The 27,552-nt window shown below is 31.3% G+C and overlaps 4 protein-coding genes and 1 pseudogene across 7 annotated transcripts; all 5 read left to right on the forward strand.

The window, feature by feature from the left end:
* Window positions 1-904: 904 nt before the first annotated feature.
* Window positions 905-2,367, forward strand: LOC145950105 (LEAF RUST 10 DISEASE-RESISTANCE LOCUS RECEPTOR-LIKE PROTEIN KINASE-like 1.1). The gene is made up of 2 exons (XM_083061036.1): window positions 905-1,589; window positions 2,105-2,367. Exons 1-2 carry the CDS (start codon window positions 905-907, stop codon window positions 2,365-2,367), a joined length of 948 nt encoding a protein of 315 aa, XP_082917162.1.
* Window positions 915-3,478, forward strand: LOC109813133 (LEAF RUST 10 DISEASE-RESISTANCE LOCUS RECEPTOR-LIKE PROTEIN KINASE-like 1.1 pseudogene; annotated as a pseudogene). Its single transcript, XR_014428027.1, has 4 exons — window positions 915-1,589; window positions 1,871-1,903; window positions 2,105-2,320; window positions 2,403-3,478. The product of XR_014428027.1 is annotated as an LEAF RUST 10 DISEASE-RESISTANCE LOCUS RECEPTOR-LIKE PROTEIN KINASE-like 1.1 pseudogene (transcript).
* A 2,868-nt stretch (window positions 3,479-6,346) lies between these two features.
* Window positions 6,347-10,096, forward strand: LOC109795128 (LEAF RUST 10 DISEASE-RESISTANCE LOCUS RECEPTOR-LIKE PROTEIN KINASE-like 1.1). Its single transcript, XM_020354551.3, has 4 exons — window positions 6,347-7,401; window positions 7,546-7,589; window positions 8,695-8,949; window positions 9,056-10,096. The coding sequence occupies exons 1-4, from the start codon at window positions 6,674-6,676 to the stop codon at window positions 10,027-10,029; spliced, it is 2,001 nt and encodes a 666-aa protein (XP_020210140.2). The 5' UTR covers window positions 6,347-6,673; the 3' UTR covers window positions 10,030-10,096.
* Window positions 10,097-11,376: 1,280 nt separating this feature from the next.
* LOC109795348 (uncharacterized) lies at window positions 11,377-11,781 on the forward strand. The gene has a single exon (XM_020354815.3). It carries the CDS (start codon window positions 11,377-11,379, stop codon window positions 11,779-11,781), a length of 405 nt encoding a protein of 134 aa, XP_020210404.1.
* Window positions 11,782-22,830: 11,049 nt separating this feature from the next.
* On the forward strand, window positions 22,831-27,336 carry LOC109808133 (putative protein phosphatase 2C 15). 3 transcript variants are annotated; one of them, XM_083060283.1, is made up of 10 exons: window positions 22,831-22,851; window positions 23,433-23,500; window positions 23,781-24,140; window positions 24,398-24,569; window positions 24,687-24,840; window positions 24,918-24,981; window positions 25,140-25,247; window positions 25,362-25,487; window positions 25,611-25,846; window positions 26,772-27,336. In XM_083060283.1, the coding sequence occupies exons 3-10, from the start codon at window positions 23,931-23,933 to the stop codon at window positions 26,995-26,997; spliced, it is 1,296 nt and encodes a 431-aa protein (XP_082916409.1). In that variant the 5' UTR covers window positions 22,831-22,851; window positions 23,433-23,500; window positions 23,781-23,930; the 3' UTR covers window positions 26,998-27,336. The 3 variants fall into 3 exon arrangements, with proteins under 3 accessions (XP_082916409.1, XP_020226587.2, XP_020226604.2); XM_020370998.3 differs by lacking the exon at window positions 22,831-22,851 and adding an exon at window positions 22,868-23,224; XM_020371015.3 differs by lacking the exons at window positions 22,831-22,851; window positions 23,433-23,500 and having other exon boundaries at window positions 23,999-24,140; window positions 24,296-24,569.
* The last annotated feature ends 216 nt before the right edge of the window (window positions 27,337-27,552 follow it).

The following is a 27,552-nucleotide window of genomic DNA, read 5'->3' on the forward strand; positions in this document are numbered from 1 at the left end:
GCATCTCTTGTAAAATATGAGCAACACCAAATCCCTCCAAGGCCCAAACCTCCATTTCGCCTACCCGTTGTCCTCCCAGTTTGGCCCTTCCTCTAAGTGGTTGTTGCGTAACAAGTGCATAATGTCCACTAGTAAATTATATTTTAAATATAAGATAAATAATTTATATTATAATATATTATTTATTAATATTTTATTTTAAAATATTAAAATTTAATTTATAAATAATTATAATAAATAAAAATTGATAAAAAAAATTTAAATCTTTTTAAAAAAACCTACTCACCAGAAAAAAAGTCTTAAAAACAATCTCAAATAATATAACAATTGATAATTCATATTTAATATATAGAGATTGATTTTATATTTTATAACTCTTAACATTGTAAAAAATAATTAATTATTTAAAATGATATATGTAAGTCACACTATATCGTACTTAATCATTGATTGAAAATAAAATCATAAAATATCATAATTTATTAGCTAAAACAAAATTAAATGGATAATCTCTTAAATTGATAACACCCCCAAACATTTATATAATAAAAATAACTTTTAATGAGTAGGTTCAATTTTTATAATTGTCCTTTTGAATTCTTTTTATAGGTGTCACTTTTGCAGGAGAAGAATTGTTCTTTTTTAAAATTGTTTTGATATCTTTATATGTGATGAATGAGAAGGATGTGAATAGACATTTTAATAATAAATATATAGTAATGACATAGAAAAGTGAATAGACATTCAAAGTTTTAAAACACTGATATTTAATGTAGTATGATAATTTCGAAGACAAAGTAATAAGCATTGTGCAGATGAAAGTGATTAGATATTGAACTTTTTGGTTCTAAAAAAAAAAGTAATAAGCATTGTGCAGATTGAAGGTGATTACATTTCCGTCCTGATGGTCTTCCTTCCTATTTTATACCAGCTTTTGCTTGTGATTCATGTTTCAGCTGACAATGGAAAGTGTCCACCATCTTTCGACTGTGGGTTTCTTGGCCCTATTAAGTTTCCCTTCACAACCACTAAGCAACCACACTGCGGCTTACTCGCTATAGATGGCTGCCAACAACACAATCCATCCGCTCCCAAAACCCTCAAACTAACGTCAAAATCCTATCCTGTTCTACAGGTTGAACCTCGTTCCATAGTCATCACAGATGACCAACAAGATCGTTATTTGTCAACCAAAAATTGCAAAGCCTTCGCCAACAATTTTACCCTTCCTCACACCTCTTCCTTAGCTTCTTTCAACATCAAATATAGTATCACACTCTTCAGATGCAATCGCTCCCTCAGGATCACCCTTCCCAAATACTATTATAAATACTCAAACTGTTCTCAGTACGACATCTACTATGGCCCTCCAAATACTCAGACTCCTCTCCCCTTCAACTACCCCACCGCTTTAGCACCATGTTCAACCATTCAGCTTGCAACACAAGGAAAGTCTACTCAGGACCCCTTTTACTTTCTATCCGCTAGTATCGCTATTCAAGTACGATTATCTGATGCTTGTGAAACCTGTCTTCAACGTCAAGGCCAATGTTTACTTAACACTGAAGGAAAACCCTATTGCGCCAACGGTATGCAAATTTTATTTTTATGTCTCAATCACGTTCAGGGCGTGCATGCCATAAGGTTACCACAAATTAACTTCCAATAAAGGAAACTATCTAATGCAACAATTTTTATTTCGCTGTGTCTTACTTACTATCTTTGCTCTACCATATATATGACATACCACGGTACATAGAATTAGCCCAATCAAAACGTTCTGCCTTATATGTATTGTAATTTGCCTCACACTTGTCTTTAATCTTTATCTTTGCTATACATTAATTTCTTCCTATAATTACTACTGCAGAGAATAAAAGTTTGGCGTGGAAATTTGGACTAGGTAATGTTCTGATGTATTTTAGTTTCCTCCTTTTTTCTTTGCGACTTTTGGTAACATTCTTAGCGTAACATTTGAACATCCTATTTCATTGCTTGAGGACAGAGTCATGCAGTTCCAGTTAGTCAAACTGTTTCAATCTTACACCTTCTTCAGTATATAATCTTCAATTAATTGGATTTCTCCCTCCTTATTGGTTTCTAGGTATTGGACTCCCTGGCATTATTATAATTGGGCTACTCATTGTATGGCACCGGAAAGCAAGATGTGTGCCTGGTATATACTCAAATCCATACCTAGAGAGTGAGAGTATCTACATTGGGGTCCCTGTGTTCAAGTATAAGGATCTTGAAATAGCGACAAAACGTTTTGACCGTTCTAGAGAACTTGGAGAAGGAGGATTTGGGATTGTTTACTATGGTATGTCTCACACAAACTCCACCTTCAATGAGAATAACAATAAATAAGTAAATGTTTCTTTCATCTCCATTTTACTAATTAGGAAAACTTATCGATGGACGTGAAGTTGCTGTGAAGCGCCTATATGAGCACAACTACAGGCGATTAGAACAATTCATGAATGAAATCAAGATCCTCACACACTTACGCCACAAAAATTTGGTGTCTCTTTATGGCTGCACGTCACGTCACAGCCGTGAACTATTGCTCGTGTTTGAATACATTTCAAATGGGACGGTGGCCAGTCACCTCCATCATCATGGATCAACAAATCGTAGCTTTTTGCCATGGCCTATCCGAATCAAAGTTGCCATAGAGACTGCTACTGCGTTGGCCTATCTTCATGCTTCTGACATCATTCACCGTGATGTCAAAACAAACAATATTCTCCTTGACAACACTTTTTGTGTTAAAGTTGCTGATTTTGGACTATCAAGATTGTTCCCAAATGATGTGTCACATGTTTCCACAGCTCCACAAGGAACCCCGGGCTATGTTGATCCAGAATATCACCAATGCTACCAACTCACAAACAAGAGTGATGTGTATAGTTTTGGGGTTGTGCTTATTGAGCTCATATCATCCATGCCAGCAATTGATCTGAACCGGCATAAGGATGAAATAAACTTGGCAGATCTAGCCATAAGGAAGATTCAAAAAAGTGCAATGGCTCAGTTGGTGGATACTTCCCTTGGTTTTGAGTCAAATAGAGATGTTAAAAGGCAAATAACATCAATGGCAGAATTGGCTTTTCAGTGCTTGCAACGAGATAAAGAATTGAGACCCTCCATGGATGAAGTTTTGGAGTTGTTGAAGGCAATCGAAAGTCACAAGGATGGAAATGCACATGTGGAGGAAGTAAAAGTTGAGGGTGAAGGTCCATCTTTAGCTGATGGTGATGAAGTGGAATTGTTGAGAAGTATGAAGGTGTGGCCTTCGCCAAAAGCTGTGGCAGATGAATGGGACAGTCAATCCACTAGTCCTAATGTCAATGCTCAGTAACCGTCAAGCCAAATCTAGTATGGCACTTGTAATTTATTAAACACAAAATAGAATCATGGACTTTGATATGTATGGCTGAAGTATGGTTTATATATATAAAATATATTAATAATTTTGTTGATTTTTAAATACTGAAAGTACAGTACATCTAAACTTAATTAAAAATTGTATAAGAAACTATTTTTTTATATTAACATAAAAGACTAATATATCAATTAGATATGAATTTATTAGTTAATATAAAATATAAAATATAAAATAATTGATTGTTTTTATTTTTTAATATTATAAATTGGAATTTCATACTATTATTTTCTTAAAGCGAAAAGTCTTCGTAGAAGAATTTGTCTATTAAACAAAATCAAAGGAAAATTAAGGAGTAGAAAAGATAATTAAATTTTTTTAGGAATATATATTATTTAAAACTATTTTTAGGAGGATTTTTTTTAATTTAAGACCATGTAATAAAAATTAAAACTAAAATTAAGTGAATGAACGAATAATGATGTTATTGTGCATTTTTTTTCTAAAATAAAAAATAAAGTATTTACAAAAGAATAATGTTATATGTACAACTTATACAATATTATGTCCGTTATCTTTCGCTTCTCATTACTTCATTTATTATAGAAAGATATTATTAATAATGAAAAGAGATTAATATAAAAGAGTTGTACATGTTGTTATACAATTTTTTGTTGTATATGTAACATTACTCTTTGCAAAATATTTCTCATATATAAAACTAATAAAAGAATTAATGGGTTAAATATCATTTTAATAAGGTTGGTCATAACATTTTATAGGTCATAGACAAAATAATAAATTAAATCATTTAAATATAAGTATTGAAATATAAAAATACGTTTTATAAAAAAAAATAGACATGTAATCTTATTAAAAAAAATTGTGTATCTTATATTAAGTATATAATATAGTTTTAAAGAGGAGAATATAATAATAATATATAATATAATTTTTATTTTTAAAATAGTTCCTTCAAATATTAAATAGATATTTTTATTTAATGCAACTTTCATTTTTCGGATATGTCAAACTTAGAGAGTAAATATAATATGTTATTGAGTGCAAATTTTGTATTTCAAAACAAGTTTTTTTAAATTTATTTTTAGTGTCATTGGTTAATACAAAATTGAATGACAACTATTTTTGATAAATAAATTGAACGACAACTAAAGCACAAACGTGCAATTTTATTTCTCAAAAACACTTAAAAAAATATAAAATAAATTTAAAGTGTTAACTTGCGTACATAAATAAAATATTTTTTTCTTAAAATATGAGAGATTAAAAAAAATCAACCCTTTTCAATTAAGAGTCCTAAGCAACTGTACTTTTAAACTACATTATTCATTAACTTTTTATTAGGTGAGAGTGGTTACGAAATTTTCTATTTAAAAATCAAAAAACTGAAAAATATAAATACGAAAATTTAAAACATTTTTTTGGGATAATGATAAAGACTTGAGTAATTATTTTTTTAATTATGAATATTGTCAATACATAATTTTTAAATTATTCTTTTGAACCTTATTTTATTTAATCTTTATTATTCAAAATATACAATGTGATCTTTTTTGTTTAATTAAAGTTAATAACGTTAATTTTTTTATATATAATAATATATGTCATTTTTTTAAGTGTCCCATGAACAAAATATTATCATTGTTAATCTTAATTGAAAAGAAATCACATTAGGTCATTTTGAAAGTTTAAAAAATCAAGATGAACTTTTTAATAATAAAGAAACTAAATTGAAGTAATTAAATAAAAATGGTGGACAAAAATGTAATTTACCCTTAAATTTATTTTAAATAAAAGAAAGGAAAAAGGGGATAGTAAAATGGGAGGGTAGTAATAACCTCAAAATCCAATTCTAATTTCAAAGATCAAATATTAAAAACACACTTTCTAACTTTGACTAGGTTTTTCTTAATGATAATTGAAATTAGAATGCAAGTCACATTTAGTAGTAAACCCTAAACTAGTCGTACACTCACCAAAGAATTTCCAGAATGGTTCTTCCCTGGTGGATTTCCCAAATGTCAGCTATGCTAATTTGAAGTCTCTAATTTTCAACGCGAGCGTGTTTTTCAAAATAAAAAAGTTTGGGCAGAGACGAAAACGCTGACTAAATGCTAGTAATAAAAATGTTAACGTACTTAAGACTTTAGTTAAGAAAATAAAATAATTAATTAAGAAAATAAATATCACATACTTATAAGATTGTCTCCCACAGTTATGTAGCTGAGCTTTTTTACCAAACTGATATGGTTTGCCTTCTTATAAATTTGCTTCATTATTTTGGACCAGTATTTCTACATCATTGTAACTTTATTCTTTTTAATAATATTTGTTATGTCGCAAATGATCAATAATTCTAAAGGTATCAATGTTGGTTAGGATATTTAGTTCCTGTAGTAATGTATGTTATTCTTAATTTTTATTTAAAAATTGAAGAAATAAAAATGAAATGTAATATATTTATTATTAAAACCATTTAAATAAACATGTACTCCATCAAACACTCTAAATTTTTTTTTAGTAATTATTAAGATTTTAGTTTACAAATGCTGTGAGTGCACACTGGCACCAACATGGTGGGCCAAACGGTGAAAGTATTATTCACAATTTCACACCGTGACCTGTATATTGTCGGAAAGCGATCATTTGAAAGTCAAATTCAAAGTAAACAAAAAAAGCAAACACTACTAATACCTAGTCATGTAAATAAATTCGAACCCTTTGTTGGACTCTAATTTTTATAATTATTAAACATATAAACTACGAAATTAATTATTACAATACCTGAATAATTTAAATATTTTTTCATATGTTTATATTTTTTTAATTATATATATTTTTATTATCAAATTTGAAGATCAACACGTTACCTTACAGGATAAATGGGAGGCACACGGTTCACCTAAATTCTTAAGCCGTAAGCTTCGAAGATGAGTTTTAAAATAGACAGGCTAGTTTCACGTGTAAAGACTTATTGGGTCAACCTTTTTATTTTTAATTTTAATTGAAATTTATCGTATTTTATTATAATTTTTATTTTTTAAAGTTAATAAAAAAATTAATATGTTTTTATTGATGTTCTTAAGATTTATTTAAAAATAAAAAAATAAGATTTATTTGAAGTATGTTGAAAAAGACGTTGACATAGTAGTAATTTTGTGAGTCAAGCGGCGTATGAATTGGTTCAAAAAGATAGCAATTTATAGAGCGTTGGCAACAGATTGCGAAAATATAATGATTTGATGGTTGTGTTAGTGGCAGCTGGAAATGTGTGGCGTTAATGAAGTCCTTTTGATTTGTTGTTTGTGGGTGGTGATTGTGTTGGGTGGGAATGCAAATGGGCATGAACATGAGTATGATGATTGTCCAGAGTCATTTGATTGCGGAAGTTTGGGAAAAATTTCCTTCCCTTTCAGCAGCGTAGAAAGGCAGAAGTGTGGTGTTTTGGCAATCCATGGGTGCAGTGATGTTAAGCAAAGTGTCCAGTTGAAGAATGGAGGAAAACATTTCAAAGTTACACGAGTTAATTCTTATAGTCAGTGGCGGCGGACTAGTATTTCCATGATCGACGAGGATTTTTTGAAGCTTGTGCAAAATGATAGTTGTGAGGCCCTCAGCTATAATATTAGCGTCCCTCCCTCCTCTCCTTTGGGTTATTTTGATGTGAAAAACAATGTAACAGTCTTCGAATGCAGCAAGCAGAAGAAAGTGAAGGATACAGATAATTTCATCAAGTATACCACATGTTCCTCTGATTTTTACTTTGCCTCTTCCTACTCTCCTCACCCCTCTCTGCGCTCTTTAAACTCCTCATGTTCTATTTTTCAACTTCCCGTCATACAAGATTCCCAGTTCAACAAAAATCCTTTTGGATTTCTGACTGCTGAAATTACCTTTGACTTCCACTTTTCACTTGCCTGTGATCAGTGTCGAACCAACCAAGGAGGCCATTGTCGATCTGACAGCAAGGGAAATATTTATTGTACCCGGAGGAGGTCATTTTTTCACTTTACTTCTCTGTATATGTTAAGGAATTTTGTTTTCTTAGCACTTAGCACCACATTTAAGTAGTATTTAACTAGGATCCATTTACCTCTTTATTATCTAATTCCAACAATGCCTTCTTTTCAATTATGCAGGAAAGGTAGAGTTTCGACCACTCGGAAGCTAGGATTGATGCTAGGTGACGTAAAGATTTTAACATTCAATTATATATCCTGCTTCTTAATTTAAGCCTTGTTTCTTTAAAGATGCATAAAATTCATTTTAAATTATTAAACGTAGTTGAAAATTGAAATGTCTGTTTAAATTATTATCACTCTTAAATTCACGATAAAAACATTTTTTTTATATATACTATAATTCTGGGGTGTATGAATAGAAGAAGTACACAGATAGCTAGCAATTCTAATATATGATAAATGATGTTATAGAAAATGAAGAGAAATTATAAAGGGGGGGGGGGAACTAATTAAAGACACAATAAGGAGGTTATTTAATAGCAAATATAATTAAAAACAAAGTGAAAAAAATGTTTTTGATATACAAATTAAGCTGAAATTACCCCTGGCATAGTTTTAGGAACATTTGTCATATTAATTAATTTCATCATGAAGTTGAAGTATGTATAAAGAAGATTAATTTAGATGTTTTCAAGTTGTATTTGGTAAAAATAAATTATAGAATAAATTGTATGTTTATAACAAAATTGTAAAAATGACTTTTTAAATATATAAATAAGTCATTTTCAAGCATCATAAAATTTGAAACTTATGAATATTTTTTAACGGTCTTTTTTCTTTAAAGTTAGGATTAAATTATAAAAACTAATATTTTTATATTTTAATTTTTATTGTTAAAATTGTTTAATTTTAGTTTTTATATACATCATTTTTTATTTTAAATCTATGATTTCTATTACTATAAGGATTAAAGATAAAATTTATAAAATTATAGGATTAAAAGGAAACAAAATAAGTATATATATGACCAAAATGAAATAATTTTAATTATAGACATTTAAAGAAAAAGAAATGGTGAAACTATTGTGACCAAAATGATAATTTAACCATCTTAATATATTTTTAAAATGTTTTAACAAAATCTTTGTATTTTCCTTAACGACAGATACATTAGTCAGCATGGCTCTTTATTTTAAACCAAGCAATCATGAAGTTGTCCCCCCTCTTTAGTTCATTCATTTGGTTGAGGTTGAAAAAATGACTTAAATCTGAGTGTGTCAATTGTCAATTGTCAAACTAATTAAAAGTCGCAACCTTTAATTATAGGCATCGGTGTTGGACCATGGATCATATTTGGATTGATCCTCACGTTACGGCACTACAAACGGAAATATGGTTCCGAACGCGTTCAACTCCAATTGAGCAACACTTCTGCTGATCCCTACCCAAATCGTGACACAGAGAGTGACAGGATCTTCTTTGGGGTACCCGTCTTTTCTTATAAGGAACTTCAAGAAGCAACAAACAATTTTGATCATACTAGAAAGCTAGGAGATGGAGGCTTTGGCACTGTTTACTATGGTCAGCATATAAATAATATACTAATTACTACATATATATGCCTCATTTCCATTTATACACTTTTCAATCTTATTGATTCACTTGAGCCTTGATCTTAATAAACCAGGCACACTAAGAGATGGAAGAGAAGTAGCAATCAAGCATCTATTTGAGCACAATTACAGGAGAGTGGAACAGTTCATGAATGAAATTGAGATCCTCACTCGGCTACGCCACAGAAACCTTGTGTCCCTCTATGGCTGCACTTCACGACACGGCCACGAGCTATTGCTTGTGTATGAATACATTCCAAATGGCACAGTTGGTAGCCATGTCCATGGTGATTTAGCAAGGGTTGGTCTGTTGACATGGTCTATTCGAATGCAAATTGCCATAGAAACTGCTACTGCATTGGCTTATCTGCATGCCTCCAACATCATCCACCGTGATGTGAAAACCAACAACATTCTACTTGACATTAATTTTTCGGTTAAGGTAGCAGATTTTGGTCTTTCAAGATTGCTCCCCAACGACGTAAGTCATGTCTCCACAGCTCCACAAGGCTCTCCGGGGTATCTTGACCCTGAATATTTCCAATGCTACAGACTCACTGACAAGAGTGATGTGTATAGCTTTGGGGTTGTGCTCATGGAGTTGATATCATCTATGCCAGCGGTTGATGCAGCCAGAGAACGAGATGAAGTTAACTTGACAAATCTTGCCATGAAAAAGATTCGAAAGGGAAAGCTTGGTGAGCTTGTAGACCCTTCCTTGGGGTTTGAGTCAGACCAACAAGTTAGAAGGATGATGACTTCAGTGGCAGAATTGGCTTTTCGGTGCGTGCAAGGACACGTTGTATTAAGGCCTTCTATGGATGAAGTTCTGGAAACACTCAAGAGAATTCAAAGTGGGAAATATGACTCTCAGCCTGCGCATCAACAGAAACAAGGTGATGGTGGTTTTATCTTTTCGACTTCCACTTCAATTGAAGAAGTACATGCATCTGTTGGAATTTTTAACGATCAGAAGCTAGCAGACTCACCAAATTCCTTCACTCAGAATAGGGAAAGTGAATCCAACACGCCCAATGTTAGTGGTTAAGCACTTTTTGTCTAATAATAACACTAGTTTTTCACTTTTTGCTAAAAAAAAAAAAAAAAAGTAACAATATATTGCAAAACTCTTTTTTCTCCCTTCAATGTTCCTTGTTGCATTACAGTAATGATTGAAGCAGAGTCTCAGATAGTACAAAATATTTTTAAGGTTCTTCATCCGATCGGATTAATAGATGAATTCGAAAATTCGAATTCAACTAATTAAATTAGTTTGATTTTTTATTTATTTATGTTCAACCACGTGAATCAAACCATTTAATTTTCATATCGATTCTTTTGGATGATAAATTTATAAATTTAAAATCCGAATCAATATGAATCAAATTAATTAATTTATATATATTATTTTTTATTTTTTATTTATTTATTAATATATATGTGTTATTTTAAAAATATTTTTGTATTATAATATGTAGATTTTTTGTTTCCATTTTTCAAATATTTAGAAAAATAAAAAAATATTGTAATATATAAAATATCATTTTCACACCATATAGTACATTTAAAATCTTTAAATAGGTTAAGAAAAAAAAATAGAGAAACTATATTACAAAAATTTATCGATTTAGTTAATTTTTGACAATATATCAATTTATTTAATATTAAAAACTTATTTATTTTTTAAAAAATATTTTTTAATATAATTTTTTTAAAATAATTCATTAAATATTCGATAATTCAAAATAAACCAATTCAATCAACAAAAATTTAATTTAATTTAAGGTAAAAAAAATTATGAAATTCAAATCAATTTAAATTAATTAAAATTTAATTGATTTAAATTAAACTTTCACCCAAATCCAAATCTACGTTTCCGTGAACATCCAAAAAAAAATTAAAGGAAATTAGGAAAGCAAAGAAAGAAAATGAAAGGGAGAAGAAAATTTCTATAAGCTTGTACTTAAAAGAATGTAACTACTAATTAATTAATTAATTATAAGTAACGCGTGAATGCATGGATGAGTTTACTGGTGCGACGTGTGACAAAATTGGTAAATGAGAAGATGATTCCGCCAAGTCACCCACTGTTGACTTTATTTTAAAGAAAAGAAGAGATGAGAAGATGGGTTGTGATTCCATTGGGCAATGGGCATGGAGCAGGTAGTCATAGTCTTTAATCCCTTTGAAGTTTGAAGAATGAAAGGAAAGTAATGAATGGAGGCATTCCCAAAATAGATCCCATGCTTGTTAGAAGCAATCAATCACCTTTGTCCCCTCACCTCTCACCTCTCACCTCTCACCAATCACCAATCATCAATATTCAAATTCAAACTCACTTTACCACTCTTTTAATAGAAGAAGGGAGAAGAGAGAGAGGGAGAGGGAAGTGGAGATGGCAGCGTTGCAGAAATTGAGGCTGTTGGCGACACCGTGTGGGGTTGGTCAGAGCCCAACCCAAAGCCCCAGGACGAGCCCATTGGTCCAATTCCGGCGCCCCAAAACCACCCTGCGTTCTCTCCTTACACTCAACCGATCACCTCGGCGACAAGAACACGTGGACGTGGTGGAGAAGGATTCCATGCGGAGACACTCACTCAAGGACCTGTTTGTGTCCTCGCCGCCTCCAGAGGACCACGTCAACGATCGTGAAACTGCTCCAATGTTGCCTTCCGTTGCCGCCTCCCATTCTTGGAGTAACCAACCCGGTTCAACCAACCCGCCTTGGACCGGTTTTCGTTGCAGGTCCTTGTTGAAAAGGAAGCATTGGCGCCCCCTCCTCCTCACTATTCCCGAATAATCTATTCACATCACTTCCACTCTCCATCTCCAACTTTCAATTGCTTCTATATTTAACTCTCCTTAAATATAATTGCATTTTTCTTTTCACCATTCTCACTCTCTCTTTCTATTATGGAATTTCCTCATATGACAAATCAATCAGATTCTCACGTTCCATCGTCTATCAATGTCTTACATTGAGATCATTGTTGATGAATTTAAATTGGGAAAAATCTTGTTTTGTTGAGAAGAAGCTGTTTTTTTTTAATTTATTATTATTATTCTTATTGTTCCTTTTGGAAAGAACAAAAAGGATAAAGAGAGGCGTGAGACATGTTATGAGTTGGGAGAGGAGAAGAATACTTTCTTAAAGCATGAAACAATCAATGTCCGTATAAGGCCAAAGGTAAAGAAAGGCATGCTTGTTGAATAAAAATATGAAACAAGTATCATGTGTTTCTTAGTTTTTACAGATGACATTGAACAACATAAAGCTATAAAGTAAAAACACCAAAGCAAAGGGCACGCGGCGAAAATCATCCAGAACCGTCCCTATTTGTCTCCTATTCCACTGTGATTATTATTTTCCAAACATATCTCAAAATTTTATATTAAATCATCATTTGCGTGATTATTAACTAAATTGTATTTTAATCATTTATACATGTATGTAAAGCTCAAACTTATATTTTCATTTTTTACAAAAAAAAAAAAGAGTTTTCACTTAATATCTGATGTTTATCAAATGACAGTTTTTTACACTGAAAAATGAGAACTACAAATATAAATTATAAATTAGTAAATCATATTTAAACGATTAATTAAAAGAAAAATGTATTCTGATATTTTAAGTGATCATGTGAATGCTACTAATATTGATTATCCATGTATAATTGAGTGATTCATATTTATAGTTCTTATTTCTTACTATAAGAAAAATAATTTCTCTATATAGCCCATATTACCTTTAATGTTGAGGTTCAAATAATCCATTAACAATACTCTTAGATTTAGTTTATATAAACTTATAGATCTTGTTTAAATAGTTTTTCTCATAAACACTTTAAGATAAGAACAAGATAAGAATATAAAAAAGGTAAAATGAAAAGTTGGTAATCAACTTATACTTGTCAAATTTTAATAAAGTTAGATGTGAGAATTTCTATAAAAATTAAAGTACATAATTTAAACTTTTAAAATAAATTTAATTTATATTACTTTTTTATTTTTTAAATTCTTATAAAAGAAAATTGTCCAAATAACTAGATGGTAACTAGTTAATGATTTTGGATAGGATATTGTTGATCAATTTTCATGCAGCAACTCTAATAGGAATAACTCAAATGATTTGTTTAGTACATCTACAAGTGTGATTAATGAACATATTAGTCGTGTTATCGTTAAACAACTTATACTCAATTTTCTATATTTATTTTCAATATATCTTTATATTCTCTATATTTATTTGTTTTAGAATAATATTTTTATATTTTAATCTTGAAAACGAATTTTAAGAAAATAAAATCTATTATTTCAATAGTTTTATGTATGGATTTTATATATAATTTATAAAAAAAAATTGTATATGATTTTTTAGTTTGTGGGTGCTGCAATATAATTTTAAATAAAAAATAATTATTTCAATAAAACATTGCCCTTCCCAAGCATATCTCTTGTTATTAATCTTTCAAGTTTTTTTTTTTTGAGAAGATAGTCCAACATTATCATCTAATAACAATTTTCATGATAAATTTATTCATTTTATAAAAATCATACTATTCATGATTTTTAATTAGTTGATCGTGTAAATACATCGATAATACACAAAAGTTAAACATGTTTTATATATTTTATTCTGATGTTTTGTTTAACCAGTACTAATAATTTAAATTTGATTGGGCTAACGCTGTAGTAGTCATGAAGATCGGACTAGGAATGGATGTAACTGGACTACTCTCAAAAATAATTGGTTCATGATATATACACCTTCTTTTTCTATAAGTACACCTCCTTTTTTTAAAAAAATTAAAATTTTAAAATATTTTAAATTTTAAATTTTAAATTTTTTAATTTTACATCCATAACATTTAATTTAGTATTTTTTCACACATATTTCCTCCTTTTTTCAATTTTATATGCACCCCCTTATTACATTTCCTTCATCCACCTATTTTGGTAGTATGTGAAAACTAAAAGAGAAAAAAAAAAGTGTGTGAAAAAGAAGAAGAAAGTAGCAAATTGAAAGTTGGAGGTGTAAAATTAGAAAATTTAGAAAGAGAAAAACTACAATATTTTATAATTTTTTATTTTTAAAAAAGGAGGTGTACTTATTAAAAAAAAAAAAAAAAAAGAGGTGTATATATCATGAGTCTTTTGGAATTAGAAAATTTTTATTCCGGAAATAACTTTTTTAAAGTGAGTTTCTTACATAATTTTAGAAACTTTTTTCTAGAATATTAACGGTGTGTGTATTTGTTATAATAATTCCGGAAAGAACTTTTCACAATAGTAATTTTAGTGTTATGGAAAGTACTTTCCAGAATTATTCCGACGGAAAGTTATTTCTGGAATAGTAATTTTAGTATTATGGAAAGTACTTTTCGGAATTATTCCGCCGAAAAGTTCTTTCCAGAATAGTAATTTTAGTATTCCGAAAAATACTTTCCATAATTATGTACAACACACCTCTTCCGAAAAATATTTTTCAAAATATTTTTTTTATTCTAAATAATATTAAGGATAATTTAGAAATTTAATATTTTTTTTAAAAAAAGGGGGTGTATATATAAAAATATGGAGGTGTATATATCATCAGCCAAAATAATTTTAGAATTTGGGCCTCGTGGGTTTGAGCTGAATTAAATTTGGGCTCATGATATATGCACCTCCTTTTTTTATAAGTACATCTTTTTTATTTTTTTTAAATTATAAAATATTATATATTTTTTTAAAATATTCTAATTTTACACCTCCAATTTTTAATTTGTTACTTTCTTCTTTTTCACGTATTTTTTTTTTGTTTTCATATGCTACCAAAATAGGTAGATAAAGGAAAGGTAGGAGGTGTATATAAAAATTAAAATAAAAAAAAAGAGGGAAGATGTATAAAAAGAAATACTAAATTAAATATTGTAGATGTGTAATTAAAAATTAAAAATTAAAATAAAAAATTAAGAATATTTTAAAATTTTAATTTTTTTTTTTTTTTGAAAAGAAAGTGTACTTATAGAAAAAGGAAGTGTATATATCATAAACCTTAAATTTGTCCTGGGCTTCATTTGATCTGATTTTTAAGCATTGGACCGCAGTTATACAAAATTGGGTTCATTTTAACTAGTAGCTTAGATATTTGAGGCCTTTTTTTTCCCGCATCCGGCTTTCATCTTCCTACTCTCAATATTTTTAAGTTTATTTTTTTACAATATTAATAGATAAAACATACATGCAGTATTATCGGTGTGATTTTCTGATTAAAGTTTTATCTCGATAATATATATGTAATAAAAGATTTCATAAACATGTTATTGAGCTTAAAATTCAACTCTTTTGTCAATTTAAATTAAACTTAATTCTAACTCACAATTAGTTTGATTCGGTTTATAAGTTGAACTCTTATTAATCAAAAGTTAAATTTTTTTAACCTTATACAAATTATATATACGCAGACGTGTGTGTTGAGCCAATTCATGGCCTCATGTTTGGGTTCATTTATTAGTCAAACTTAATTTTTAAGTTAACTTATTTATTTTATAAACTAAATTTGATGTGATAATTATTGAATAAAGTTTTAAGTATTTTTGAGTTGATTGGGTTTGTTGGCATGCATTGCTTGTTTGTCTCTGGTACGTGGAGCACACTCACACTCACACTCACCTCTCAGTCAAGGCCCATAAAAGGCCCATCCTCCCAAACGCTTACCAATAAGATTTTGCTTTTGCTCAAAGCACGAGAATTCATATATGGACAAAAAACAATAACGAGCATTGATCTAAACCAGGCAGTAGCAATGATCCCAGACACCTATTAGGCCTGGGAATCCACACAAAGATCTCAGAGTGGTGAAAGATTGTCAAGTGTTAATAGTATATATACAACTTGGAGAATGTGTGCTTCCCATTTTGTCAATTATTGGAACATGCTCTTGTCACATTTTTAACTTTATTCCGCAGAAACATTTAGTGTGACATTTAAGATAAGTTCTGCACTTATCAATCACCATTATGTTCTGAATTGTCTGTTGGTACAAATTAAAAAGACTCTTTCTGTTATATTCTCATGCCTTAAGTATGTTCTTCATTTTAACTGTTTATCGGCCAAATTAACATAACTTTGGGGGCTCATTATAAGCCGATTTAATGATATTGAGAAAACATAATTTGACTCCAATAATTTAAATGAGAAGAAAAATAAAAGCTTACTCAGAAAGCATTTCCATCGGCCAAGTGAAACAAACATGGAAGCACAATGGGGAGCATGTTTGAGATAAACAAATTACAATGTTAAATTTAACTGCTTAAATTCACACTATTGCATGATGCTACAACAGAAACCGATGAGTTTGCCAAGTTGGATATTTCTTGTGTTCAGGATAACCATACAATCTGAAAGTCACTTTCAAAAGGTTGCACTGAACTCCCGAATGAATTATCCATTGGCCAATAAATGCATATTAAATGCTTGTTTCATTGTCATCCCCAACTGGTTGTATACCACAGTAGCCACATAAACAATGCCCCACTCTTTTGCTGATAGTTACACACAGATAAGAAAGAGTACTCCTAAGCATATCCTCAGCCACATTGATACACATAAATAATATTCTAGTCCCTAATTAGGAATTAAAAGTAAATGAGTTTAATTTAGAAACTGTAAATGAATAAATTTTTTTGGACTAAATATAGTTATGTCAACTAAGAAATATGTGAACCATTTTATACGTGTATATCATCATTACTGATCTGAAAACTACTGTAACAGTACACAAGAGAATGAGATCTGTCCTTTTGAAGCGTTTATGCTAGTGGATACTTATCTTGACTGCAGTGACAAGCATGATCATATTAATTTCATTTAAAAGATATGGCTACTCTGCCTATGCACAGAAAATTTGAAAAGTACTAATGACCTACTACTTAGGTTAATGGGTCACCCTTGTAAGTTGTAACCATAATAAGCTTTGGTTTACATAGAGAAAGATGAGACAAATTGAAAGAGAAATATTCGTATTTGAAAGTTTCACCATGAAAATGAACAACTAAAACAATTTCAAGGAGTTGTAATTAATGTTCTAAGTTTCCCACTTGTAATTTAATTATTAAATTCCCTTGAATTGGGGAATATTTAAAAAAATATATTATTGAAATATTTCCTTATTTTTCAGTAAGATAATAAAAACTAATGAAAAACTACCACGTTGGGGTTAGGGTTAGGGGGAGTTGGTTCATTTTTATCAACCATTATCATCTTATTTCTTCCTATTCTAGATCTACTATGTACTATACTAGTGAAGTAGTCATTAATTTATGGTCCATCGATGTCAAGGCTATTGTCACTTGAGAAAATTGATTAAATTTAATTTGACTAATGAACATCGGATACCTATGTAACGGAACATTAGTTTAATAGAATAGCCTGTGCAGGAGTAACTGGAGGCAGCAATGATATACTCATACAGTCACGTGCTTCTTGGTCTTTATTTTTTGGCATTTCTCAAAAATCGTAAAATATATGCATGGATTTGCACCCATAAAAAGAAACGCAATGATTTATATTAAAATGCTATATGGTCCAAGGATGCAGCTGCATGATCTCTTTGTTCGGAAGGCATACGATAGCTGAACATGATGCATATAAACATGGATCCAATAATAGTTTTATTCTATGAAAGATGTTGATATTTGATTAATTTTAGTCACCAACTTTAACACTAATTTTAGTCTATTTATTTATTAAATTTTTTTTAATTCTTGAATCTGCAATGATTTTTATTTTCCGTCCCTCAATAATTTTTCTTTTTAGTTCTTAAAATTTTACCGATTTTTATTTTTAATTTTTATAACAACTTGTCAAATCTCTACACTTTACATCTTAATAACTAATAACAAAAATAAATATCTAATTAATTAAGATTAACATGCATGTAAACAATATCTAAATATGCATATAATATATATATACACGAGTAAAAATTTCATCAATAATTAAAATAATATAATAAATCTCTTTGTAGGATTGAAAAAATAACTAAATAAGTATGTGTACATGTGTATACACACTAGATACACATGATCTACAAAAACTTCTCATTTAATATATTCTTAGCTCACTCTTAAATAAATATAATTATTATAGTCTAATCACTTATAATTCAATCACATAATTTTATGAGTCCTCAATTTACAACATAATTATATAACTATCGACATATAATCATGATATATAAACACCACAAGACAATATTCAACTTGTACAACCCAACCCCATTTTAACTTATCCATATAAAAATATAGCAAATACACAACACAACTCAGTTCAACCAAATATGTACAATTGTAACAAATACATGCGTAGGATTCGCACGTAGTTTTCCTTGCTAGCTGGGGTCCTTATATTCCCATTTGATCTTAATGAGAAAAGAAAAATAAATCAGCATACTATCATCACTCTGACAAGACATTATTCTATCCTTCTTACATGTTATTTAAGAAAAAAGATAAGTTTTAAAATAAATATTATTTTTTTAATATAAATATTAATTTTTTCTGTATAACTCTAAAAATTATATTGCATCATTTATATAAAAATAAAAATAATAAAATTAAATTTGTAAATTTTCTATCTTTTTTTTTTCTTTTATAAAAAATCTAGGACACGCAACATTTATTACTACATAAAACAGAGGGAGCAGTAATTTTGCATTAATAATACTATACTTTTTAAAATTAACCAAAACTAAAATGAATTTAATACATTTTAAAATGATAAAAAAAAAACATTCTTCTAAATAATATATGTTATGATTAATTTAAAATTTAATCCTTTTAGATTCCAATTTATTATATAAAACACACAATTTAAACATCATTTTATCAACAATTGATAGTGTAAAAGACATTTCTTTAAAAATAGTTTTTAACTAATACGGTCCATGTCAGGTAGCTTTAATTATATATTTAACATTTAAATAAGATGCTAAAGATAATTAGTTGGTTATAATTATTTTTTTTCTTTTACACCAGTGCGCATTATATTATTGTGGTAGACGAAATTAATTATCAACTAATGTTGGTATACTCATAGTATAAAATGAACGACAATAATAGCGACACATTTATTTCATTGTGGAAAAAAAATAGGAATAAAATCTTGCTGTGTATGAAATCTGGCTCGCGAAGTTTCAACCTAAACCATGTACTAGTATTTTAAAATATGTTGGGCTTAATTATGGTAACAAAGTAGTATGCATGGCTCTTGGACATCAATCATCTCTAAGTTAGATTTACGAATTTTAACCAAAAAAAAATCTTGAAAAATGATTGAGAATATATATATATATATATATATATATATATATATATATATAAAAGAATAAATTCGGTGATTGAATAATAATGACAGTTGTATAGCAATGGCATATTGGCATGGTTGTCAAGCAATGATGGTTGTTGTTTATTAAAAGCTTGTTTGCATAAAATGAATATGATACACAAAAGTACACGTACCTAATATTTCTCTTTTAGGGGTCAACTGCTCAATTCGTCAAAAAAATAAAGAGCGACCCATATTTCACCGCTGATAAGAAACGAGTAAGAAAAATTATGGTGTTGGATTCGATTTATGTCCAATACAACATAAAATAATTAAAATATTTATATTTTATTATATATATATATATATATATATATATATATATATATTATGTCAACTTTTTTTATAAGAATGAGGCATCAAATTGTAATAGAATAAGTTATAGAGTGTTATAATTCTTTTATTTATTTTGTGTTGTTAAGTTGAGCTATTGTTTAATATTAAGAGACTTTAAGATCTGAAAATTCTTTAAGAATTTTAATAGTGTTGGAGGTTTCTCTCAATAGAGGATCAAGTTGACCCCTAAAGGAAGATTATATAATGTTGGTATTTAAAATAGAGATTCATAAACTCAAGTTCTCATAAATATTAGAGAGAGGATTTTGGAAAGAAAAGTTCTAGTATAAGAGTTTCCTTCAACTCAAAATCTTCTTCTCCTTCTTTCTCAATTCTTATTGGTGTAATGTTGTTGGATTTATGTCGATAGTTATTGAAATCAATTGAGTGAACTGTGGAGTTTCAAGTTCTCTTCTTCTACCTCGATTTCATGCTACTATGAGGTAAGAGAAGTTGAAATTATAAAATTTAGGTGACTTGCTAGTTAAGGAAATATTTTTGTGTTATATGTTGTGTGAAATTTCAAAGAGTTGTGGCTATGTTGGTGAATGCAAAACCAAAAGTATGGTGGAAGTTTGGGTTTGTAAAGGAGAGTGGGATGAATTGCTTTGGATTGTTGTTGCATGTTGCTTTTTGAGTTGGATTTGAGTTTCTTGTGTTGAGTATGATCATTATTTCTTAGTGGAGCAACGACACTTGATTATGGGGTTTTTTTTATGGTATTTGCTTGAGGGGATATTTTATGAGAGTTTTTTTATAAGGTTATTACACAAGCATACTCCACAATAATGAGATATTGTCCGCTTTGGGCCTAAGTCCTCACAATTTTGCTTTTGGTCATCACTCAAAAGGTCTTTCAATCATTGAACCCTAAACCCTAAACCCTAAACCCTAAGTATGGTGGAAGTTTGGGTTTGTAAGGGAGAGTGGGATGAATTGCTTTGGATTTGTTGTTGCATGTTGGTTTTTGAGTTGGATTTTAGTTTCTTGTGTTGAGTATGATCATTATTTCTTAGTGGAGCAACGTCACTTGATGATGAGGTTATTTTATGGTATTTGTTTGGAGGATATTTTATAAGAGTTCACTAGTACACAACACACATTTTACGTCGGTTATTTTAGGGATTTTTACGTCAGAAAAACTTCCGATGTGGAAGTGGGAGACGTAAATTTACGTCGGGGTGCGAAAACCGACGTAAATTTACGTCGAATATGCCAAGGTCCGACGTAAAAAAGTCATAAAAGTTTAAAAAAAAAAAAAAGAAAAACGAGTGCAAGCAGAACAGGCCGTTCTGCTTGGAGAGCGCCCCGTTTTGCTTGATAGACCCAAGAGTGGGTTCTCCGAACCCGGACTTGGTCACTTCCTTCTCCAGCTTCAAAAACTCGAAATGCAACACAAACATTATTACAAAAAAAAACATCCTAGAAAACACAAACTTGATAGAAGATGCTACCTCATAGAAAAACAGATGGATGTATGGTTAAGCCATTTCCATCAACACGCGAAGAAGAAACCAACGCAACCCTCCGAAGAAGAAAAATAGAAGAATGTGCAGATGAGGAGGCGGAGGGATGAGGAAGAAAAATAGAAGAAGGTGCACAACGCGCGGGAGAAGGAAACCATGAAATTTTTTAAATCTAGCTAGTGCGCGCACACCTTCTTTTAAGGAGGGCTTGAGGGTTATTTACGTCGGCCCTAATTGGGTTCGACGTAAATTTTAACATCTACGTCGGACACAATGCATAACCGACGTAGATGTTAAAATTTACGTCGGACCCTTGGAGGTCCGACGTAAATAATTTAACAAAATTACGAAACATGCCACCATGTTTTTATTACGTCAGGTGTTTGTATATCCGACGTAAAATGGGTGACGTAGTATCCTAATTTTCCACTAGTGGTTATTACACAAGCATATTCTACAATGATGAGATATTGTTCGCTTTAGGCCTAAGCCCTCACAGTTTTACTTTTGGTCATCACCCAAAAAGCCTCTCAATCATTGAAGTATGTTTGTGCTATATAAGTTGTTATTTCTTGTTTTATTTTATCGATGTGAGACTTATTTGTATCACAACACTTAAATATTAAAAAAAAGTTTAATCCCTTGGTAGAGCAACGATACTTGAATATTAAAAAAAATTGATCCCCAATGAAACAATAACACTTAATTATATATAAAAAAAAATTGATATCTCAATGAAGGCAAAAATACTTGAATAACATTAAAAAAAAATTCCTCCAATAAACATAATGACACTAACAAAAAAAAAATATAAAATCTAGTCCTTCCTTAAAAATAACCATCCATTATTTAAAAAATTATACCCTCACTTAAGATAATAACACTTATTTATTATTATTTAGAACAAGTGTCATTAAAACCACATATAAATTATTATTTATATTTGTTACACGTAACTTCAATTCCCCTTTTGAGTCACTTTAAAAGAAAAAACACATGACATAGATGACATTAAGTTAACCAGTAATACTTCATTAATCACACCAAAATGATAAAATATTTTAAAACAATCTCTTTAAATAATTTATTTACATAATAACCCTATTAACCACATTAAAACGACACTCCAATTGACGATACTAAAATAATAAAATATTTTGAAACAACTAATGATCGCATTGAGTAAAAAAGCCGACGGAGGAGAGAAATACTTGTGGAAAAAATACACGATACAGCTAATCCAACAATGATTTAATAATAAATAATGTTACTAGAAAAACTATAATAATTAACTAATTTGGGTTGAGAAGAGGGTAGGGTGGTCCAGTGAGGTGTGCAAAGCAAAGGAAAGCTGCATCGCACTCTCTCTCTCAACCGAACAAACAACAACGCATCGTTGTCGACATCATTGCCATCCCAGAAACAAATGCAAACCCTCCAACACGTGTCTCTTTCCATTCACCAATTCCCATACTAACATAACATAATAACATTTCTTTATTTATTTCACCTCCCAACCTGTTTGTTTCTTTCGCACAACTTCCTGTGGTCCCCACCCCAGTTTTTTTTTTATCTGTTTACTCTCGCAAAGTTTTTGTTTGTTTCCTCGACTCAATTTTCCTCGTTATTGTCTTAATCCAACGAGATGGATAATCAAACTCATTCACTTCGTTTGTGACGGAAATTGGTCTCCTGCTTAGGTTGTATGTCCATCTCACTTTCACACTTGCCTGCTACAACATGTTTCTCCAGTTGTCACTACCTCCCCACTGTATTTTACTCGTTTTTCTTGGAATGTAGAAATAAGGGGTGCTATTTTTTTTCCCTCTAGGAGAAGGAAAGAGAGAGAAAAAAAAAAAAAAAAAAGTTTAAAGATACCGACTTTTAACTGAAACAGAATGTGGGTGTTATAAGTCCGTAAAGCTACTTTCTTCGTTCCATGCTTTATAGCTTGATCCCGTGCCACCACGCCAGCAGCATCTGCCTTTTGCTTCTGGGGTGGAATCTACGTATAAAAAGTTGAAATCTTTTTTCAGTTTTTGGTGGAGGAAAATTGTTCTGGAGCTGACTTGGGTTGGTCCTATCATTTTTTTATGCTTTTTTGTTTTCATGTTTTTTAACATGCGTAACTCTCTCTCTCTCACTCTCTCTCTGTGAATTGGGTACTTCTATTTGTTTAATGGAAGATTAGACTTAGATTAATGTGTTTAACAGTTCATACCTAATCATCTATACGCGTTTCGTATGCGTTTTGACATCTTTTTTTCTTCTTCTGTGCTAGTTTGCTTGGTGTAGCAGTCATATCTGCATCTGGTTTTGCGCGTGGTGTACATCCAGACATTCTTGCTGGTAATTCAGATACTTTGTTTTTTCCCCTGCTCGGAATTTGTGTTATTTGTTTTTGGCTATTTTGAACTCAAATAAAGTTTTGCCCTTTTCTTGAAAAAAAGAAAGAAAGAAAGTAATTGATGTTCTCCGTTTATCAAGCTAAGTAGAGAGAGGCCAAAACTAGGTCATACAAAGTTGCATAATGCATTGTGAAAAGTTGCTTCTGCACTTTGGATTTATATGTTTCATTTGGTTGTTGTTGGAGATGAGTGGGTAATTCTTGATCTTTGTATGATCGCAGATCAAGTTGGGATAAAGCTTCTCTTCATATTCAAAGAAGTGTTTACTTGTTTTATGTTTGGAGGTCTAATATGCTTGTGAGAAAGAGGGGTTTTTGGATTTGAGTAATTGGGTAGAGAGGAAGGTGAAGGTCCTTTGGTGGAGGTAAGACATGGCCTCTAGAGAAGGGAGACGGCATCATCATGATCTTGTGCCTCTTGCTGCATTGCTCAAGAGAGAGATGAAGAGTGAGAAGATGGAGAAGCCTACTGTGAGGTTTGGACATGCAGCTCAGTCCAAGAAAGGGGAGGATTACTTTCTAATTAAGACTGATTGTCAGCGTGTGCCTGGGAACTCTTCATCATCCTTTTCTGTATTTGCGGTATTTTTCAACTTCTCTGTTTCAGATCATATTTGCTCCTCTAGAAATGCATGGCATAGATAATAATAGTAGTTTGGAGATTGCTGATTCTTGGTTCTACTTGTTTTTAATGGAAATTTTGCTTTATTTTTTTTAATCTTGGGGTGTGGCAACAGCCCTTTCAGATTGTAATCCTGAATTGTGAGCTAAAATGAATGTCCTTTTGGATGGAAGCACATCATCCTATGAGATGGTCACTCGTTTCTTCTGGTTCACAGATCTTTGATGGGCATAATGGAAATGCTGCTGCCATTTTTACTAGGGAGCATTTGTTAAATCACGTGTTGGGTGCCCTTCCTCAAGGGCATGGACGAGATGAGTGGTTGCAAGCTTTACCAAGAGCATTGGTTGCCGGGTTTGTTAAGACTGATAAAGAATTTCAGAGCAGAGGTGTGGGCTTTAGCATTTATGTATTTTTTGGTGATAAAAATAACGTAGGGGATGAGGAATTTATTTACTTTTTCTTCTTTTTACTGATTTTATGAGTCCTCAACTGGTATTGTCCAGGAGAAACTTCTGGAACTACGGCCACATTTGTAATAGTGGATAGGTGGACTGTGACTGTTGCATCAGTTGGAGATTCCCGTTGTATACTAGATACCCAGGGTGATGCGGTCACCACCTTAACTGTTGATCACAGACTTGAAGAGAATATTGAAGAGTATGTTTTTATCTATAAGGCCTAGTTGTTTAGCTTTTTTGGCATGCTCTTGGTTATGAGTTGCATTGTATGCACAGGAGGGAACGTGTAACTGCTAGTGGAGGCGAAGTTGGGAGGCTTAGCATTGCCGGTGGTGCTGAGGTGAGCATCTATTTTTGTTGTGGTTATATTCTTTTAATCCTTAAATGGAACAAAAGGAAGAGATCTTCCATTTGTCTCCTCTACCTTTTCAGCATATAATTTAAGGACATTCCATTTAGCTTATTCTTGTTTTAAAGTTTAGTTCTGAACCATTACAGATTGGTCCCCTTCGTTGCTGGCCAGGGGGTCTATGCCTTTCTAGGTCAATAGGAGACATGGATGTTGGAGAATTCATAGTTCCGATACCATATGTCAAACAAGTGAAGGTATAATTTGTTTCCAGATAATTTCTTCTTCTTTATGTCAGTGATCAGAATGCCTATGCATCATTCTAGGTCTTTGTTCAGGATAAAAATCTTACACTTTGTCATGGATTATAGCTATCAAAGGCTGGTGGGAGGCTTATAATTGCCTCTGATGGCATATGGGATGCTTTATCGTCAGAAATGGCTGCAAAATCTTGTCGTGGTTTGCCTGCTGAACTTGCTGCAATGCAGGTTGTCAAGGTAGTGTACACTACAATGCCATCTGTAATTTAGCCAAATCAACATGGCTTGTGATTTGACATTAGCATCATGTTGCAAAGTTGGCATTTCTCCTCACGTATGTATATTCCAACTGTTATTCAGGAAGCACTAAGAACGAGAGGGTTAAAGGATGATACCACTTGTATAGTAGTTGACATAATCCCACCTGATAATGAATTGCCTCCTACACCTCCTCCCCCAAAGCGGAACAAGCTGAGAGATCTTCTTTTGTTCCGGAAGAGGTCCCGCGAGTCTGCTAGTAAGCTGTCAAAAAAGCTTTCAGCTATAAATATAGTTGAGGAACTGTTTGAAGAAGGATCAGCAATGCTTGCTGAAAGGTAATCTGTCATTATCTTCTATATGAAAATTATTTAATTGACGAGTATTGGAAAATCTCATGAAGGTGCCCTGCATATTGTTTTCCTTCCATGGACCTCCATTTGTCCCTTCAGGACTTCTTTTCAATAGAAGTGGGGATTGTTAGTTTGTTACATGATTTGTGCAAATTAACTCAAGCGACAAGAGGTGGCTAACTCATACTAGTTGTAATTTATACTAAGTGGTGGGAATATTAATTACTGGTAAACGATATGCTGTGAAAGTTTTTACTTTTTAGGATTAGCTTGGAGGCTTATTTCTGAATAGTAGTGGAGACAGACAAGGTATTTATAATTCCTGGGAAATTTGGGAATCAAGCTAATGCACTTTACATTACTATTGGAAGCATTAGTATTTATTTGATCCCTCTCCATGCATTTTACCGAAACAGTATTATCAATTTAATGAAATAAGAATGTTAGAAAACAGAAAACGAATAATGAGTATTTTCCTGATCAAATAAACTAACAGATTTTATCTTTATTTTCAGTGCTACGGTACATTATAGTCTAATTACTTTTATAATGTGCTGGAATTTAGCTGATAACAATATGTGGAGTCGTAAGTGAACACTCCTCCCTATTCCTGGAAGGAACCTTCACGCTTTGCGTAAACCATTTGGCTGTAAAAACACTTATATTTTATCCTGTTGCCTCCAACAAAGTCACAGAATTCTTGATTGATTCTCTTTTAACTCATTCCAACTTAGGATGCCATGTGAGCCAAATTCAGTATGTGTTCTGTAGTTATGAGTTTGTTCTTGTCTGGAATCATTTTCCTGGGTTTCTGATTGAGTTAGACTTAGACAAGTTTCTATCTTGTTCCTTTAAATACTTTTAAAACAGTTATGGTTCATGAATATTTAATACTTGGTATGCCCTGCAGATTAGGAAATGATGACAACTTGAACTCGGGGCAATCAACATCTGGCCTTTTTGTCTGTGCTGTATGTCAAGTTGATCTTGCTCCAAGTGAGGGCATCTCTGTCCACGCAGGTTCTATCTTCTCCACCAGCTCCAAACCCTGGCAAGGTCCTTTTCTATGTTCTGATTGTCGTGATAAGAAGGATGCTATGGAAGGAAAACGTCCAAGTGGAATCAAGGTGTCATAGGCTCAAAATTGGTCCTGTTCCAGTATTCTTTATAATATCTTTCACATTTTTGTATTCACGATTTTTATAGGCAAATTAATTGATTGAATCTCACTATAAAGTAGCAACAGATGTATATGTAATATCCACGAATTCATCTAAAATGGCCATTGCGTTTGAGTAGCAAATTAAGGCTGAGAGACGGCCTGGAATGGGTTTTTGGGCGGCTGAAGATTCTTCATCTCTGGTTGATTGTTAGATTTGGATGGTTAAGATTGGTCCCAGGTAGATTCTTTTGTATAGTACTTTATGTTTGCTTAATGTACCTCAAAAATGGGTATCATCTTGATTAAGTATGCAGCATTGCGTGCTACCTCCACCCCAAAGTCCTGTATATAAATTTTAATGACCATTTCAACCCTTGGGGATTGGAAACTTCAAATCTTTACTGTGGATAGAAATATCAATTCATCTAAATTTAGGAATTGTTTGTTAAATTGTCCGTTAGAAATAATTGGAAGGATAATGTAATGATTAATGCTTCTTGGTACAAGATGAAAGCATAAATTATTTTGT

Source organism: Cajanus cajan, chromosome 7 (assembly GCF_000230855.2).
Source record: "Cajanus cajan strain Asha chromosome 7, NIPB_CcT2T_4, whole genome shotgun sequence".
NCBI classification, from domain to species: Eukaryota; Viridiplantae; Streptophyta; class Magnoliopsida; order Fabales; family Fabaceae; genus Cajanus; species Cajanus cajan.

Excerpts from the sequence above, each read along its gene's own strand:
- LOC109808133 (XM_083060283.1), top strand. The coding sequence starts at position 23,931 with ATGGCCTCTAGAGAAGGGAGACGGCATCATCATGATCTTGTGCCTCTT. Across the intron at positions 25,248-25,361 it reads CATATGTCAAACAAGTGAAG|CTATCAAAGGCTGGTGGGAG; the intron begins GTATAATTTGTT and ends CATGGATTATAG. Across the intron at positions 25,847-26,771 it reads TCAGCAATGCTTGCTGAAAG|ATTAGGAAATGATGACAACT; the intron begins GTAATCTGTCAT and ends TATGCCCTGCAG.
- LOC145950105 (XM_083061036.1), top strand. The coding sequence starts at position 905 with ATGGTCTTCCTTCCTATTTTATACCAGCTTTTGCTTGTGATTCATGTT. Across the intron at positions 1,590-2,104 it reads AAAACCCTATTGCGCCAACG|GTATTGGACTCCCTGGCATT; the intron begins GTATGCAAATTT and ends ATTGGTTTCTAG.
- LOC109795128 (XM_020354551.3), top strand. The coding sequence starts at position 6,674 with ATGTGTGGCGTTAATGAAGTCCTTTTGATTTGTTGTTTGTGGGTGGTG. Across the intron at positions 7,402-7,545 it reads ATTTATTGTACCCGGAGGAG|GAAAGGTAGAGTTTCGACCA; the intron begins GTCATTTTTTCA and ends TCAATTATGCAG. Across the intron at positions 8,950-9,055 it reads CTTTGGCACTGTTTACTATG|GCACACTAAGAGATGGAAGA; the intron begins GTCAGCATATAA and ends TTAATAAACCAG.
- LOC109795348 (XM_020354815.3), top strand. The coding sequence starts at position 11,377 with ATGGCAGCGTTGCAGAAATTGAGGCTGTTGGCGACACCGTGTGGGGTT.